At 44.1% G+C, this 17,652-nt stretch overlaps 1 protein-coding gene across 1 annotated transcript; it reads right to left on the bottom strand.

Moving 5' to 3' along the window:
• Nucleotides 1–9,368: 9,368 nt before the first annotated feature.
• Nucleotides 9,369–14,253, bottom strand: C6H6orf52 (chromosome 6 C6orf52 homolog). Its single transcript, XM_042055362.1, has 2 exons — nt 14,048–14,253; nt 9,369–9,695 (listed from the first exon to the last, which is right to left on the bottom strand). Exons 1-2 carry the CDS (start codon nt 14,103–14,105, stop codon nt 9,505–9,507), a joined length of 249 nt encoding a protein of 82 aa, XP_041911296.1. The 5' UTR covers nt 14,106–14,253; the 3' UTR covers nt 9,369–9,504.
• Nucleotides 14,254–17,652: the final 3,399 nt, after the last annotated feature.

The following is a 17,652-nucleotide window of genomic DNA, read 5'->3' on the forward strand; positions in this document are numbered from 1 at the left end:
TCAGATAGCTGGCACCCACATAGCCAGCTGGGCATCCTGTGCATGCCTGTAACCCCAGCTCCAAGAAGGGTGAAAGCAGGAGAATCTCTGAGGCTCATTGCTTTCCAGCCTAGCAGATCCCCAAGTTTAAGGAGAGATTCTGCATCAAAGGAGCCAGTAGAAAATGGTAGGGAAAGGTACCTGGTGCTTTCTTCCTGTCTTTGTGCATAGGCTCAGGTGTTCATGCGTGTGCACACACATGTGCACACACACAAACACATACATATGTACATATTTTAAAAGTGTCTTTTTAAAAAATTAGAAAAAGGAACTTTTCTCTCATATGTATTTTTTAAGCTTATTTTAAATTTGGCATTCACAAGTGTTTCCTGTATGTATGGCTGTGCACAGAATGAATGCTTGGTGTCCACAGAGGCCAGAGGAGTTGGAAGTTACATTGTGAGTCACCATGTAGGTGTTGGGAATCAAATCTGGGTCCTCTGGAAGAGCAGCCAGTAATCTTAGCTGCTGAGTCATCTCTCCAGCCCCTCATATGTAGAATTGAAGGCAAGAAGGAAAGCTTCGTTATATTTACCCAGTCTGTGCCTGGACTTTTAGGGACATTTTCTTCATTATTAGCAAGAAGCTTCAAAGCAATTGCCATTAGTATTACTTAGGCTTAGCTATGAGTTTCCATTATTTATTTGCTGCATTTTTATATTCCATTTATCTTTCTTTGAATTAATATTTTATATGGTTGGAGTACATCTTTGAGTAATCATTTAATAAATGTTTTGGAAGTGGTGCAAACTGCTCATGGTTTTCATTTTCATTCTTAAATTATAGATAAATATACATTTAAATTTCCATTACAACTTTGCTTTGGTCACTGTTAGTATCAAGTACCCCTAATGAGGAATTTGGAACCAATGAGATTTTTCTCTTTTCCAAGGGATGCATTCTAGTCTCTCTCTTTAGAATCTTTGTAGTTCTCTCCTTGTCTTTGAAAGCATGGAATTTCACTAGGAAGTGTACAATGTATGGCTTTTTAAAGAATTAATATGCTTGACCCTCAATACATGTTTCCAATGAGAAGATTCAATTTGTCCTCCGTTCTTGAAAATGATTTTCTCACCAGGTAGTGGTGGCACATGCCTTTAATCCCAGCACTTGGGAAGCTGAGACAGGTGGATCTCTGTTCTGTGAGTTCGAGGCCAACCTGGTCTACAAAGCTAGTCCCAGGGACAGCCAGAGCTGTAACACAGAGAAACCCTGTCTAGAAAAAGCAAAAAAAAAAAAAATGATTTTCTCAATGCCATTGAAGGCTCTTGTCAATTCATATTGACCCTGGGATCTTTCCCTCTGGGAAAGGAAGCCCCAAGCCATGGTGACAGGAACCAGGGCTCAGTTTCTCTAAGCACATATCTACATATCTGTTTCTTAGTCTGCATGGCTCTTCCTGCAAGCTTCTTGGCACTCATAGGGACAAACTATGTCCCTATCTGGGTCTCAGAGGCATCCAGCAGAGGCAACCCTGCACACAGCCTTGAACATCCAGATGTAGGTTTGTTGATAACACCTACAGCATCACACCTGATGCCACAAGCCCTACAGTTCTTTGGGCCCTCTTGAAATCAGTATGTCTTACTCGTCAAACTTGGTTGCTCACAGTTTCCATCTGGGTAGAGCAAACTGCCCAGTCCACTGACTGACAACAGTCCCAACAAGAACTGTTCATCTCTACAATCATACAGGCAGTAAGGAGTTCCATTGTATCATCTCTTCCCTCCCAAGGTGTTCCTGGACCACAATTGTGCAATAGTGAATGTTCATCTTTTACATTGTTGATACTCACATTTTGATAGAGGGCTCTTTCCACATTGTGTTTCTTGACAATTATAAGAAAGGTAGGAAATGTCTATGGCTTACTTTTATTTGACCAACTTCATAAACATTCTGGTTATTTCTAACGTGAATAAGTTAACCTAGTTAACTGTATCCATGTCTGGCTGTTTAGGAAGTCACATAAGAATGAGAAGAAACAAATAATTTCTTGAGTTCTAGATATATTAGAGAGTGTCCAGATATCTCTACCCAGCTTTGAGATAATCATTTGGTCAGCCTCTGGCTTTGAAAAAAGGACTTTGCAGAAAAGAAATATATTAAGGAATGTAATGAGTCTTTCTCTGTTCCACTAGCCAGTTCCCAAATAATGACATGGAGATTTATTATATGAAAGCTCAGCCTATAGCTTATGTTTGTTCCTAACTAGCTCTTATAACTTAATTCAACCCATTTCTATTAATTGACTTTTTTCCCTGTGGGTTTTTACCATTCTTTCATTCTATATGTCCCACTCCCTCAATGTCTTGTTGGCATTCTCTCCTTTCTTCTTCCCAGAGCTCTCTCTGCCCCAAAGTCCCACCTAAACCTCCTGCCCAGCTATTGACTGTTCAGCTTTTTATTACACCATTCACAGCAATACACCTTCACACAGTATAAAAATATCCCACAACAAAAGGAGTAATTTACATCCTAATACTCTGGCTAGGGAAGTAACAGGGTGGTAGAGCTTGTGGTTAGCATGTGCAAGGCTATGTGTTCTACTTCAGTCACTAGCATCAGAAAAGGAAATTCTGGTGTATCTCCATGTTTACTAGTGTTGAAGACTCAGAGGAAGACCATACCAGAGCTCCCCAGTCCTGGAATTAAAGGCGTGTACCACCACACCCGGTTCTTTACAGTTGTCTGGTTTTTCACTCTCAGCTCTTCATGCTCTCTCTGCCTCCACTGTCCCCTTTGCTCCCATCTGATCATTTCCTCAGACTGTTCAGCAGCCTCCTGGGCAGCTGTTGAATGGCTGGGCTTGTCCAACTCTTTAAATGAACAGAAGCTGTTCTGTGACTAGAAACAGGGAGCGGGAAGCCACACCAATCACAGCAAACCTCCCAAGCAAATGTAGGTTTGTGTTGCAGCATTCACTACAGGATCCTTTCAGAAGCCATCCCAGCAGTATGTGAAACGCTTCCTCTCTGGCGGGAGTAGACAGCATGGCTACAATGTTATTCACACGGTTACAATGTTATTCAGCGTTCACTAAGGCTGGTTGCCACAGCAAAACTTCTGGCGTTGTTTAAAATAGCCAGGACTGCCTCACCCAAGAACTGCTTGCTCTTCCTCCAGGAATCAGAGCAAGCAATGGAGCTAGCTGCATAGTGTCTCTAAGAGTCCATGGAATGTTCCAAACAGCTGGTATTGGCACAAGAGTAGTCAAGTTGGCTAATTAACTGAAAGTCCTTTTCCTGAAGGCAGCCAGGGAAGCAAGACACAACCGTCAATTAGGAAGTCATAGTGCCCCTCCCTATTCCACCATGCATATATAAAAATGAGCATCAGAAGCAACAAAAATAGAAGTTATTGTAATGCTAGCAGGGATTTTCTAATTAATTATTTATTTGTTTATGTGCATTGGCATAAGAGTCAGAGTCCCTAGAACGGGAGTTACAGATAGTTGTGAGCTGCCACGTGGGTGCTGGCAATCGAACCCAGGTCCATCTGGAAGAGCAGCCAGTGCTCTTCACGGCTCTCTTAACCATCTCTCCAGCCCGCTTCTAGTAGGGGTTTAAACAGATTTTAAAGAGTGATTCTGGGGCTGGAGAGATGGTTCAGAGGTTAAGAGCATTGCCTGCTCTTCCAAAGGTCCTGAGTTCAATTCCCAGCAACCACATGGTGGCTCACAACCATCTGTAATGGGGTCTGGTGCCCTCTTCTGGCCTGCAGGCATACACACAGACAGAATATTGTATTCATAATAAATAAATAAATAAATAAATATTAAAAAAAGGAATGATTCCACCGTAGCAATGCTAACACCTGCCCAGTGCCCAGAGAGAGGTGGGTTCCTCTCTCTCATCAGCCCTCATCCTCTACAGACATTCAGCCATGTGCTTACTGAATGACTCCCAGAGGGAGCCTTTCCTGTTCTTTGGCAGTTCCCATGGTGTTCAACGTGATTCCGGAACTTGTTGTAAATGCAAATTCTGGCGCTTCATCTAAGACCTACAGAATCCGAACCCCTTGCGGGGTGGAAAGGTAAGACACTCAGGTTCCTTTTGTGGAGGGGATCCTGATGCATCCGAACTTTTAGTAAACTCCACTGAATGAGGAAATGCATGAGTTTTAATTCAATTATTAATCTAGTTTTAGAAATTTAGATAAGTAGTTCCTTTGAAACATTACTGTAAATATGGAATGAGCTGGGCCTAGTGGCACACTCTTGTAATCCCAGCTATTTTGTAGGCTGAGACAAGAGGATTGCAAGTTCAAGGCCTGTACGGGCTACACAGGGAGTTCAAGACCAGACTGGGCAAATTAATAAGATCCTGTCTCAGAGCTCTTTAAAAAAATTTCAAAGGGCTGGGATCCATTTTAGCAGTAGTGTTTTCCCTTCGTATGCAAGGCCATGACTACAATCTCCAGGACTCAAAAGAGGAAATGTAGTAAATGCCAGCCTGACAATGCTGTAGGCATGCAGCTCCCACACTGGAGAGCCAGCCAGCTACAGACAGGAAACATTCAACAGAAAAACCCATTTTGTCTCCACTGAGCCAGTTCAGACTTCTGGTCATTGTTCCAGAACCAGACAGGGTGGCGACTACTTACAAAGCATTTGCCTGGCGTTAGGTGACTCCAAAAATGATTTATAGTGTCCAGATAACAGTACTTGTGGGTAGAGGCAGAAGGATCCCAAGTCAGAGGCTAGCCTGGGCTATGGAGCAAGGCCCTGTCTCCACAGGGAATAGAATATATAGGCGAGTACTGCAACTGCTTCCTCTTAGTGCTCATATCGGTCTAAAACTCCCACGTGGGACTCATGTGAGCAAGTTGCTGACATCTTTCTGGGACTTTCCAAGAACAGTATGTGGAGAAATCTTCACTTTCTCTTTCCCCGCGCACCAGCAGACAAGAACTCTTCCTTTAACACCCCCCACCAAAAGAAGAAGAAGAAGAAGAAGAAGAAGAAGAAGAAGAAGAAGAAGAAGAAGAAGAAGAAGAAGAAGAAGAAGAAGAAGAAAGAAAGAAAGAAAGAAAGAAAGAAAGAAAGAAAGAAAGAAAGAAAGAAAGAAAGAAAGAAAATTTGGGTGGTGGTGGTACTCGCCTTTAATCCCAGCACTCGGGAGGCAGGGGCTCTGTGAGTTCAAGGCCAGCCTGGTCTATAGAGCGAGTGCCAGGACAGGCAGGGCTACACAGAGAAACCCTGTCTGGGAAAAAAAGAAAACCTTTAAAAAATGTCATATCTAAATGTAAAATGAAAGGAACAGAGAGTGAATGTCTTAAGGGAAAAACAGTTGGCCATTCTATATTATGGTTGTCTTTTATGGTTTCCAACCAATGAAATTCAAATGTCTACACCTGTCTCTAGGTCACTTTCTTCTCTGAATAGGGCTTCTCATGTCAGTAATGGAGAAGTGGTACTTTCTTTGCGTCCAATTTTGGATTTGTGCTGTGGAGTGAATTATTAGAAACCACAAAACTGCTTGGGCTCTGTGGTGCTATAGAATATTAGTTAAAGATATGTTGCATTCGTTTATGCTGTGGAACATTTGTTTAATGCTGCGAAGATGTGTTGCATTCTTTTATGTTGTATTTGTTTAACTAGGTGAAGCTGTGTTACTTTGCCTCCCTGAAACACCTGATTGGTCTAATAAAGAGCTGAACAGCTGATAGCCAAGCAGGAGAGAGAAGTAGGCAGGGCTGGCAGGCAGAGAATAAACAGAAGCAAGAGACTATGTGTGTGTGTGAGAGAGAGAGAGAGAGAGAGAGAGAGAGAGAGAGAGAGAGAGAGAGAGAGAGAGCACAAAAGAGGGATCAGAAAAGGAGAGGAGGACACAAGGGGCCCACCACTCAGTAACACAACCAGACAGGGAATAAGAAGGAAAAAAAAGATATACTGAAATTGAAAAAAGATAAAAGCCCAGAGCCAAAAGCTAGACAGGATAATTTAAGAAAAGCTGACTAGAAACACACCAAGCTAAGACCGGGCAATCATTAGAAAGAATAAGTTTCTGTGTGTTTATTTGGGAGCTTGGTGGTGGGCACCAAAAGAGCAAAAAAAAAAAAAAAAAAAAAAAGCAAACAAACCAACCACATTGTGGTCATACCACATTGCTAGAGGCGTTTCTACTATGGCCTGATTTCTACATCAGTTTAATGTCGAGTGTCAGCACAGTTAACAGCCCATTCCCTCTGCAGAACACACCTTCAGTGCATGCATTAGAACACTCCTTCCAATACCAGCGAGGTGTATGAGGTAAGGGGCTTCTACTACTACTGTCTGGCCCATTTGGGAAATGCTTAGAAACGGCCCATTGTCAGTCAGAGCCTTTTATCCAACAACACGGAGAGGAAAACACAGCCTCTCTTGGATGAATTTGAGCATAGAACCACGGTTTGTGATTTGAATTGTTCATCTCTTTATAGAACTCATGTGTTCCATAAACCACAGTTTGGGAAATCATGGCCTATAACACATCTGCCTGGTCCCCGAAGACAGTTCATGTCTTCTCCCTCCACACTAAGTTTCTACCAGACATCAAGAGTGGTCCTCCCTGGAATGTGTGTATATTACTTGCCCACACATCTCAGGTTTTAAGTAGCACATCTTGGGCACCATGTCTAAGCATTAACAGCAGCATCATTCATAATTACCAACAGTTAGAAACAATCCAAATGCTCACCCATGAATAAATAAAGTACATTGTGGTAAGTATATTCAATGGAATGCTATTTGGAGAAATAGATTCCCTCATGCTGCAACACAGACGAACTTTGAAAATATTTATACCAGCTGAAAATTCATCAGACACAAAGGCCGACAAACTTCAGCTTGTCTGATGCTATTTGTATGAGAAGTCCAACATAAGCAAGTCCGTTACTAAAGAATCACTGAGAATTCTGGTTATGGGGGTTGAGACAGAGAGAGCAGGAGCAGCTATCATCCAGGGGATGTGGACTTTCATTATGGGGAGAGGAAGAATTCTGGATATGGATGGTGGTGATAATTACACAATAACACGTGTGTCAAACTATTGAAATGTATCTTAAAATGGCTAGCAGTTAATCTTACCTTATGTATATTTTACTGACCCAAAAATTTTAGCTGGGCATGGTGACACATAAACCTGTAATCCCAGCACTAAGGAAGTTGAGGCAGAAATATTAAGAGTTTAAGGTCAATCTGGAATACAAAAATCAAAAAGACAAACTTTTTTTCATGCATTTACTTACGCATGTGTGTGTATGTGCGTGTGCGCACGCGTGGTGTGTGTGTGTGTGTGTGTGTGTGTGTGTGTGTGTGTGTTCTCTCCACTACAGTGTTTGTATGGAGATCAGAGGACAGCCTTTAGGGCATGGGTTACTGCAGTCTAAACATACAAAAATGATACCTACGATTGGCTGAGGCTGGGCAGTAGACATGGTCAATTTAGGGAGTCTTCTGCTGAAACCCGAATTCCAGTCCATTGAGGGAAAGCTGAGACATACCATTAGATTTTTGCCATGGGCCATTTTCATTGTCAAATTGATTGGATTTAGAACCGCCATGGAAACTCAATATTACAGTGAGACTCAAAAAGCCAAGAGGAAAAAAACGTATCTCTTGTTCTAGCTTCATTATCCACATCTTAAAAAAGCTCTATTTTCTAAGCACTTGGGAACCCAAGGCAAAAAGATCACAACCTTGAGCCCAACTTGGACTGTATAGCAAGACCATGTCTCAAAAACTCAACCCAACCCAAAGAGCAGCCACCAAAAGAGACTGTTTGCCTTGTTTTCCCCTCTATCTCCAGCGCTGGGAGGAAAGGATGCACCGTCACACCCTGTTTAAAGAGGACCAAACCCTGCTTCATGTGTGCTAGGCAAGCACTTGGCTGAGCCATATCCCTAGCCCTCCTTTTCATTTACACACAAGATAGATGTAAATGAGGTTAAATTGGTTGTTCCTTTAAAACACATATGGAAACAGTATAGATTTGTGGTCATTTCTCTAACAAAGAATTACTTGACTAAATTCAAATCTTTGCCCTGCTGATTTGTGTCTGTGTCTTCTGCATTTTACTGTCAAATCCCAGAGCGAGCTTTCTGACTCAGTCTGAACACATCTTCCTGGAGCCCGGTAATCACCGTCCTGCTCTAGTCTTCTTAGGGGAGGGCACAGTTTCACCCCTAAGGGGCAGTTGGCTATGTCTGGGGAGACTTCAGTCACATTAAGGTGCAAGAGGTGGGGAAAAATGCTCAAGGTCATCCTTACAGGAAGGAGCGTCTGGGCTCAAAGGGCGAATGGAGACAGGGTGGGGTAGGGAAGCCCTGCACCTGCCTTCGTTTGCAGCAGCTACAGCCCACCAGACTTCCTGTGGGTCTTTCTAAGGCCTGTGCAGTGTGTGTTAGCATACACTAAGTACCTTTAAGATCCCCGTGCTTGCGGTCTGAGCAACCCTCCTAAGCATGTGCTTTTAGCTTTCAAGTCCATGACCTCAGCCCAGGGAGTCTCCCTTAAGTGTCTGAGGCAAAGCAATAAACCGGAGCACAACAACAATAAAACCTATTTGAGTTTTTGTAATTACTATATGAGTGTGTTTTGCCTGCATGTGTGTCTGTGCACCATATACATTCCTGGTTCCCATAGAGGACAGAGGAGGGCATCAGATCCCCTGGAACTGGAGTTACAGGTGGTTGTGAGTTGTCATGTGGATGCTGGGAATTGAACTCAAGGCCTCTGGAAGGGCAACCAGTGCTCTTAACCACTGAATCATCCCTCCAGCCACCCGACTCCCACTTCGTAAACACAGTCATGATGCACACTGAAGCTTCACAACTGGCTTGAATAAAGTCCCAGTTCCCTGATCTTAGGAAACCCATCAGGCTGTGTGGGTGAGGTGAATGAATGTTGTCCGTGCTTAGGAATCTTTCTGTTCCACCGACTGACTCTCCCTTGTCTTTTACTGTTAAACCAACTTCCTTAAACAGAGTCTGGGGGCCAGTGAAGACTGAGCATCTAGTTCTAATTGACATTTGCCAGACTAGATGCCAAGAGAAATTTTATATCCTGTGTGCATCTGATTTCTCCCCGTGAGTTTACTGTTGCGGGAAGTCAGGAAAAGGCAGTGGCGAAGGTGGCCATCCCTTGAGCTCAACCCATCTCTATAAGATCTATCTTCCAATGTCATTTCATGACCTCTGCCTTGTCTGTCATGCGAATTATTCCGGAACTGACTTAAGATAGCACACTTCCTGCTGGTAATCTTTATTTACATCGTATTCCATCCTGTCAGTCTCACTGAAGTCCCAGAAATTTATATTTACATACAGTTTCTGAGGGCGGGGGCATAACTCAGTGGTAGAGTGTTTTCCTAACACCCACATGACTCTGGGCGTAATCCCAGTACTAGGAAAAAAGTTAATAATATATTCATAATCTGATAAATTTCTGGGCTTTTTTTTTCCCTTCAAAACCAAAGCAAGATACAATTAGCAGGTCAGCTGGAGGGCATGGTGAACACGTGTTTCACACTGGGGGTGGGGGTGGGGCTCACTGGGGATGTTGGACAGGATGGTGTCCAGAGGCTGCCAGTGACAGCTCATGAGGGAGTCAGACAGTTCTTCGCTTTCTGCCATGAACTCCTTGTTTGATTCTTCAATATTCAAAGGAAGGTCCGGGTCTGCAGAAGCCAATCACAGACATGAGAAAAACAGTTTCACATAACACATACTGGTAATGGCTGAAAACTAGAGACCTTTTTTTTTTCTTTAACAAAAAAAAAAAGCATCCGTGGATGTATTGTAGACATTATATCTAAAATTTTTATTTGGGGGAAATATGCTCAGTGGACAATATATACTCCTTACATAGCATAATACCATGCACAATGAGTATACACAGAAAATAGCAAAAGGTATTTGGGGGGAAATGAATTGTTTCCTCCCACCAAAACTTGAAACCAACCATTCATACTGTAAAAGTGGCGTCATCGGGCTCAGGAGAAGTCTAGACAGTTGGAGGAGACGGTGGAAAACAGAAGTCCAAAGATGTTTGGGGGGGTTCCACTTAGGAGAAAGGCAAAGCCAAGGATGAGATAGAGCCGCTGGCCTGAGAACCCAAGAGGATGCTTTGTACTTGTCCCTGTCTGCTTACCAAACAGCCTGATGAAAGTGAACGAGCTTCATGGACCAAGGAATTCTAAAGCAGAGGAGAACCTGGCCTCCTCTTTCAAAAGCCTGGGACCTGTGATAAGAAGATTATACCATGACCATAAATAACTATACCTGGGTTTTCCATCCAAGTGGTCAGGCTTCCTGAGGCTCCCAGAGCTCCAAAGTCACTTTTAAAAAAAAAAAAAAAAAAAAAAAAAAAAAAAAAAAAAAAAAAAAAAAAAAAAAAAAGCTAATCCATTTTCTTTCTCCTTGCACCGAATGTAACTCAAGAAGTTCTTTGTGCTTCTTTGTGCTTTTTGCAAGTCTAAATGCATCCAGGACCATAATTTGCCTCCCACGGGTTCATATTCCTCGGAAAGGCTATCAGGGACTGAATGCTGTGTTTCGTATATACTGAGGTCTTAGCACCTGTTTCGATAGTTTGTTGGAGTGGGTCATGGGGTAGGATCCCAGTCTGAGAGGATTAATGCCTTCCTCTGTTTTATTCTCAACACCAAGAAGAGATCAGGTGAGAGCACGCAGGGGAATACCATCTACACGCCCAGAAGAAAGAATCGAAGCCTGGAACCTCCAGTCTCGGGAGCTGTGTGGCTAGAGTTGTACAGCCAGGGCTGGAAAGCTGGTGGGAGGAGCTTCCGTTGTCTAAGCCCCCCCCCCCCCCTGTCTGTGGCACTCATTACAGCAGCTCTAGCACACTGGTGGGAGGAGCTTCCGTTGTCTAAGCCCCCCCCCCCCCTGTCTGTGGCACTCATTACAGCAGCTCTAGCACACTGGTGGGAGGAGCTTCCGTTGTCTAAGCCCCCCGGTCTGTGGCACTCATTACAGCAGCTCTAGCACACGAATACAGCCCCCTTTGGCCATCGCCTTGCATCAGCTGGTTGGTGTTGTTCCGTCTGAGTCTTAGCCTTTTGAGCTAACTTTTGAGAAACTTGAGGTTGGGACTTCCAGCCACCCAGGCAAGCCATGTGACCAGGGCTGGGAAACTCCAGCCTAGGTGAGACAGCACATGCCTTTCATCCTAGCACGCAGGAGGTAGAGGCAGGGAGAATCTCTGCAAGTTTGAGATCAGCCTGGTCTATAGAGTGAGTTCCAGGCCAACCAGAAATACGTACAAAGACGCCATCTACTGCATCTTTCTACCTTTTCTCATGAATTTGCTTAATTATTTTTTTTTTCCTTAAATTCAGTTCTAGGCATCTTTCCTGTGCAGTTAAGGCAGTTTCTGGGGTTTGTTTTGTTTATGTGTTGTGGTTGGGGAAGAGGTATTGGGATGACATGACACACTTAGGTGTGAGCACACCCTCTCTCTCCTCTAGCCTGTGGTTAGGAGTGTGATGAGCAAGCCTAGTTAATGCATGGCAGGGAGATTCACAGGCGCCAAGGTAGACAGTTATATCCGTGAACACTGGGAATGCCACATAGAAAACAGTGAACACTCAAGTTTCCCAGTCTCTTCGGTTTTCTCTTTAGTTTGCCTACTAAAAATTTAAACTTATCTTATTGGGTAGCTGGTGTTTTGTGTTGATTTCTAGTTAGCTATGCTTCTCTTGACCTATGACCTAGCTATCCCCTTGAGTGGTTAGTGTGGGCTAGGTGCTGTTAGGACACACAGAGCTCTTTAAATGTCACACCTGCATATTTTCTGAGCTAGATATGACAATCCACTTTATAGAAAGGAAAGCAACTAGACAGTAATCTGTCTGGGAGAGAAGAACTAGTAGGTAGGATTTGAACCCTGAAGTCTGTAATGGGAAAGTAGATCTTTGGAGGTGTTGTTTTGATTTTTGGAGATAGTGTTTTTATGTAACCCAGGCTGGTCTCAAACACGGAATTTTTCTGTCTCACAAGTGCTGAGACTGATGATCACACTGCCACACATAGCTCATGAAGGTAGGAAGAGCAGGTTCACATTTTAATCCAAAAGAAGTCCTCTGAGAGCTGAAAGGAGCACCTTTTGTTCCTATGTAAATCTAAGGATGAACATCTAGAACAACTAATACAAATATTTCATGTCTTTTAAGGGGAAACATCAACTCCATGATGGCTACCAGAGCCCCCCAGAACACAATCTTCTGCTCCCCTTCATTAGGATAACAAGAGACAAGGATGGGTCTGCCTAGCCCGGGCTCAGTAGGACATGGACCCCATTTCTCCGTATCTCCCTTTCTCTTTTCTGTGACAAAGTATTTCCTCCCCTTCCTCAAATATGACACAATCAAAAACTTTCTGTGGGCCCAATGAAAATTTTAGAAAGCATGTCCAGCCTGTCACTACAGAGACACCTGCTGGGTCCCCAGCAATCAATGACCTAGAGGGAGGACCAGGAAGCCATAGCTACAGAAACTACCACCTACTTTTTCTCTTTGAAAAAAATGTAGTTATCCTCCTGGATATTGAGAGTAGACAAGATTGCCAGGCAAAAATTGAGAGCTTGGGGGTGGGAACAGAATGGGGGTAAGGGGAGATGGGGTGAGAGAAGTGAGAAGGGGCGGAAGGGGAGAGCTTGGGGGGAATGGGACAGTTGGGATTGGAGAAAGAGTGGATATGGGAGCAGGGAAGTATATATCTTAATTAAGGGAGCTATTTGAAGGTAGGCAAGAGACTGGACTCTAGAGGGGTTCCCAGGTGTCCAAGGAGATGTCCCCAGCTTGCTCCTTGAGCAGCTGAGGAGAGGGGGCCTGAACTGGCCCTTTACTATAGCCACACTGATGGTTATCTTGCATATCACCATAGAACCTTCATCTGATGTGTATAAATAAAATGTGGGTGAGGGAAAGGTCCCGTGCTCCATCTCAGCTCTCACACACAAAACTGAGGCGTCATTAATCCTTAATCACTTGCGCTGACACTCATACAATGGGCAAAATGTATTGACTTAAATCCTAGAAGCCCAAGAGTAAGGGGTGCTTTGACCCCTTGTGGGTGGTAAAAGTGAGGGGATGCAAAGGGACAGAGAGGAAGGAACGGGAAGGGATGCACAGCTGGTTCCAGCTGTATTAACAATCCATGCCCACAAGGAGTGAACTGCTCTGCCTCAGGACCTGTTCATCTCTTAAAGGTCTTGCCTCTCAACACTGTGGTGCGGGCGGTTAGGTTTCCAGCACTTGAACTTCAGGGGCCACACTCAAGCTGCAACAAACCTCAAAGTCTAACTTCAACAAACCTCAAAGTCTAACTTATGGAGAAAACCAGTCTTGAAAACAGCGTCATAGCTTCTTCCATTTGCAAAGGTCCAGGGAGGAGACTCTGCTGACATTGACCCTGTTTGGTTGGAGCCTCCAGCTCAACCCTGCATGGTCCAGGAAGCCCTGTTCCTCTTCCTCCTCTCTCCCTCTCCCTCTTTCTTTCTCTCTCCAAATCCTGCTGCTCAGAGAGTCTCCAAACAAAGGAAAGACATCAAAAAACCCAGTTCTACTTTCTCGGTGACTATTGCAACTTCTTCCCTTGATGCCTCCCTAGCCGCCCCAGTCCCTGCCTAAGCGCTCAGTTTTTGACCATAGTTGGGGACAAACCCAGCTTGTGGTGGACACATCATCACCCTTGCCTACAATCTCTAAAACTTTCCTGCCCTGGCCTGGGCAATCAACGTTTGTGGCCTCGATCTCTAGGACCAGAGAACCCACCTGCGAGTTGCTTTGCTCAGTATACCTGCTGCTTACATTCTTCAGTGTGGCTTGATCTGGCTAACTGTGTCTGCAGAGAAACTTATTGTCAGGTGTGTAGGAGTGGGGAGGGGGCACCTATTAGACCACATAGAAACCAGTCTCCCCAGACAGGACACATCTCCAAAGAGAATTTTTAAGCAGGGTTGAGCTGAAGGCTCCAACCAAACAGGGTCAATGTCAGCACAGTTACCTACCTGAACCTTTGCAAATGGAAGAAGCTATGGCGATGTTTTCAAGACTGTTTTCCTCCATAAGTTAGACTTTGATTTTCCAGTCAGATCTCTCAGTTTCTAGCAACTTGAGAGGATGAGGTATCTGGAAAAACCTTTTTCTTTTTCGTCAACCACGGCAGCTCAAGGTTCACATCACCTGCTAGAAGTTCTCCCTCTTCTTTTCCAGCTGGGGCTGGGGCTTTCCTACAAAGAAAATGAGAATAGACACAAAGATTTAACATCATACGCCTTCTTGGGATAGAAAATCTGCTCCGAAAAATATCAAAACCACTAAACCTCCCTGAATGGCGAGGTGGGTGAACTGGATCACAGAAGAAATGTCAGGAAGGAGCATGAGGCTGACGAAGGCTTCTGGCCTTTTTGAGCTTCTGGGAACTGTTAGAATCCTAGAGCCCAGGATCCACACAGCAGAGACTCCTGGCATCCAGCTCTTTGCATTGTCTTGCTTAACACAGGATTTCATTGCATAGCCCAGGCTAATCTCTAACTCTCAGACCTCTTGCTTCCTCTTCCTTAATGTTGGCCACCATGCTGGACAGACTTCCTATTCGTGTATCAGGTGGCCTATTTACCTTATCTCCAGGAACACATTCTCCTATTCATCCCCTCCCCCCACACACCACCTAGGGCTAAGCTAAAACCAGCACCTCCAAAGTCACAGGGGATGCTGAGCGGTGAAGCAATCAACCACACTTTTACCAAATGAGAAAAGTAACTCCCAGAAGCATCTCAAGCATACATTTTGGTTGATTAACCAAAACTGTGTTGGCTTTGGGGTGGCACACATGGACACTTCCATTTCATACATGTACACATGCATGTATGTGGAGGTTAGAAGCTGACATGGGTGTCTTCTGTGGTCACTGTGTGTCTTCCTTGGTCACTGAACTTTATTTTTAAAAATGTGTTTAATTTTATTCGTATGCATGTTTTACCTGCATGTATGTCTGTGTGCCATATGCATGCCTGTTGGAACTGAAGTTATGGATGGTTGTGGGCCACTATGTGGGTGCTGAGAACTGCACCCATGTCCTCTGCAAGAACAAGTTCTTCAAACTACTAACCTGTCTCTCCATCCTCTCTCCCCACTTTACTTTTGGAGATGAAGTCTCTTATAGAATCTGGAATTCACCAATTTGGCTGGACTGACAGGCCAGCCAGCCCCAGAGCACCTCCTGTCTCTAGATGCTGGAATCACAGGTATGCATCACCATGCCCAGCTTTTTACCTAGGTGCTGTGCATTTGAACTTGTCTTCTTGCTTGCCTGCTAAGTACTTTATTCAGGGTTGGGGGGCATCCCCAGCACTAGACACCATAGCGAAATCTAGTAGAATCTTTGTCTCTAGGGTGAACATTAGAATGAAATAGTTATTTTCTAGAAGTACTTACAGCTTGAAGAACTCATTGTGGAAAACAGTGTTTGTCTGCTGTCGTCTACAGAGCTGTTTTTCTGAAGCAGCTCTACGGCCTTTGCACGACTCTGGTCACAAGACGGCCCTGGCACACCAGGAGCATCCTGCATTATTGAGTACTGCAAATAGGGCACAGTAAGGACTAAAGTGGCAGAGGTGTTACATTTTCCTTCACAAAACACATAGATTAGATCAGAGGCTTTGGTATGAGGAACTTGGTTTACCCAGAAAACAAATCTTGTGTAACAATCAATAAATATGGTTTTGCATGGCTATTCAGGATTCACTTTATAGAAATGGTTCCTTCCTGCTGTGACAGAGCCTGAATACAACTTGGAGTGACCCTCTTTCTTCAACTGACCTGAGCAAAACACCTGACAAGATGCCTTCCCTTTTAACTATATACAGCTGTTTCAAGGAACCACCTGGTTGGGAAAGACTACATTAGGTCCTAGCATCAGTGAACTTAAGTTGCCCTTGGTGATAAGTAATAATATTGGGAGGGAAGATACATTAACTACCTAAAGGCAGTCTCCTCTTCATTCTGGAACATGTCCTGGTTTGAAAAGAAATGATTCAGTAACAAATGTCAGCACGCCAGCTATGTTTCTTCCTGTTGATGGATGAATAAGCCACCAGAATCTGAGCTTAAAGGGGGTCTTTCTGGTCTGTCCTTTCCTACCTCACTCTAAGAGGTGTGAATTTTAAAGAGTTTGGGAAGCAGAAAACTCCTGCCGGGAGAGCATCTATGTGACATGAGGGTCCCTGGCCAGGAGCCACCAGTAGTCCTGAACAGAAAGGGTTCAGTCAACCCCCAGCATCCACACGGCAGCTCACAACCTTCTGTAAGTCCTGTCCTGGAGGATCTTACACCCTCCTCTGACCTCCATGGGTAATGGCACACACATGATGAACAGACATACATGCAGGGAAAAATAAAACAGGCACACAAAATAAAAAACAAACCTAAAACATAGAAATAGCTAAGTGTGATGATCACAACAGCGACCATTGCGGCACAATAACCCTAAGGAGCAGTAGTGGTTACTGCTGTGGTAACCGGCAGTTCTCAAATTGGACTTCAGACTCACTCAACAAGAGGGCAGTCATGCCTGGTACTGGAAACCTCGCCAACTACCCAGGGCTAGTGAAGCCATGGATCGTGGAGGAGAGCCTTCAACTGCCACTTTACTAAACCAGCACAGTCCCTAACCACACTCTAAACGCTGCTTAACATTTTAATCCAGCCCCTCCACCTCCAGAAATGTAGTCTCAAAAACAAACAAAAACAAGAAAACAAAAAAAACAAAACAAACAACTGGACGGTGGTAACACATGCCTTTAATCCCAGCTTCCAGGAGGCAGGGGCAGGAGTTCGAGGCCAGCCTGGCCTACAGAGCAAGTTCCAGGACCATCAAGGCTGCACAGAGAAAAACTGTCTCAAAAAGCAAAACAAACACACACCAAAAAAAGGTACTCATGAAGAAAGGTAAGAGAGGTTTGTTCAGCCACTAAAAGTCCTTCACTGTTAGGGGAAGATGTAATAAAAATTGCAACTCCTTTAAATAGGGTTGATTGAGCTGTTTGAGACAGGATCTCACTATGGACCCCTAGCTAGCCTTGAACTCAGAGATTCTACCTCTGCTTCCCAAGGTTTTAGGGATATTGGTTTTGCTTGCTTGATTGGTTTGGTTTGGGTACTGGGCTCTGTGACATTCTGCATTAGCTCTACCACTGAGCTGCAACACCCAGGTCCTGGCGGCGGGGGGTGGGGGGCGTTAAAGAAGTCTCTCTTTAAATAAACTGAAAGTATAAGCAAGTTAAAAAACAAAACAAAACAAAAGAAAGAAGTCCCATCCCTATCCACAGCAGAAATAAAGCTCAACCAATTTGGCTAGCAGGCGTATGGAAGAAACATGTAGGAGACAAATTCATTCCAAGGATACTTTCTTCCAAGCTGAGAGGGGATGAAAAGAGAGGTGCAGATACATTTTCAGGGGACTTAGAAACAACACATCACTAATCAGGGTTAAAATACCTTTCTAAATGGTCTTCAGGTCTCCTTTAGCTAATCAAAAGTCCTTTCCAATTCTAGTTTAAGAGTCAGCAAAATCTATTTCCATGATCACCTAAAACTTAGTAGCAAGAATTTT

The sequence above is a fragment of the Arvicola amphibius genome, chromosome 6 (genome assembly GCF_903992535.2).
Source record: "Arvicola amphibius chromosome 6, mArvAmp1.2, whole genome shotgun sequence".
Classification (NCBI taxonomy): domain Eukaryota; kingdom Metazoa; phylum Chordata; class Mammalia; order Rodentia; family Cricetidae; genus Arvicola; species Arvicola amphibius.

Bases quoted from the DNA above. Each gene is read 5' to 3' on its own strand.
- C6H6orf52 (XM_042055362.1), bottom strand. From the start codon at position 14,105: ATGGAGGAAAACAGTCTTGAAAACATCGCCATAGCTTCTTCCATTTGC. The intron at 9,696-14,047 runs GTAGGTAACTGT...TGGCTTCTGCAG, and splicing joins TTCCATTTGCAAAGGTTCAG to ACCCGGACCTTCCTTTGAAT.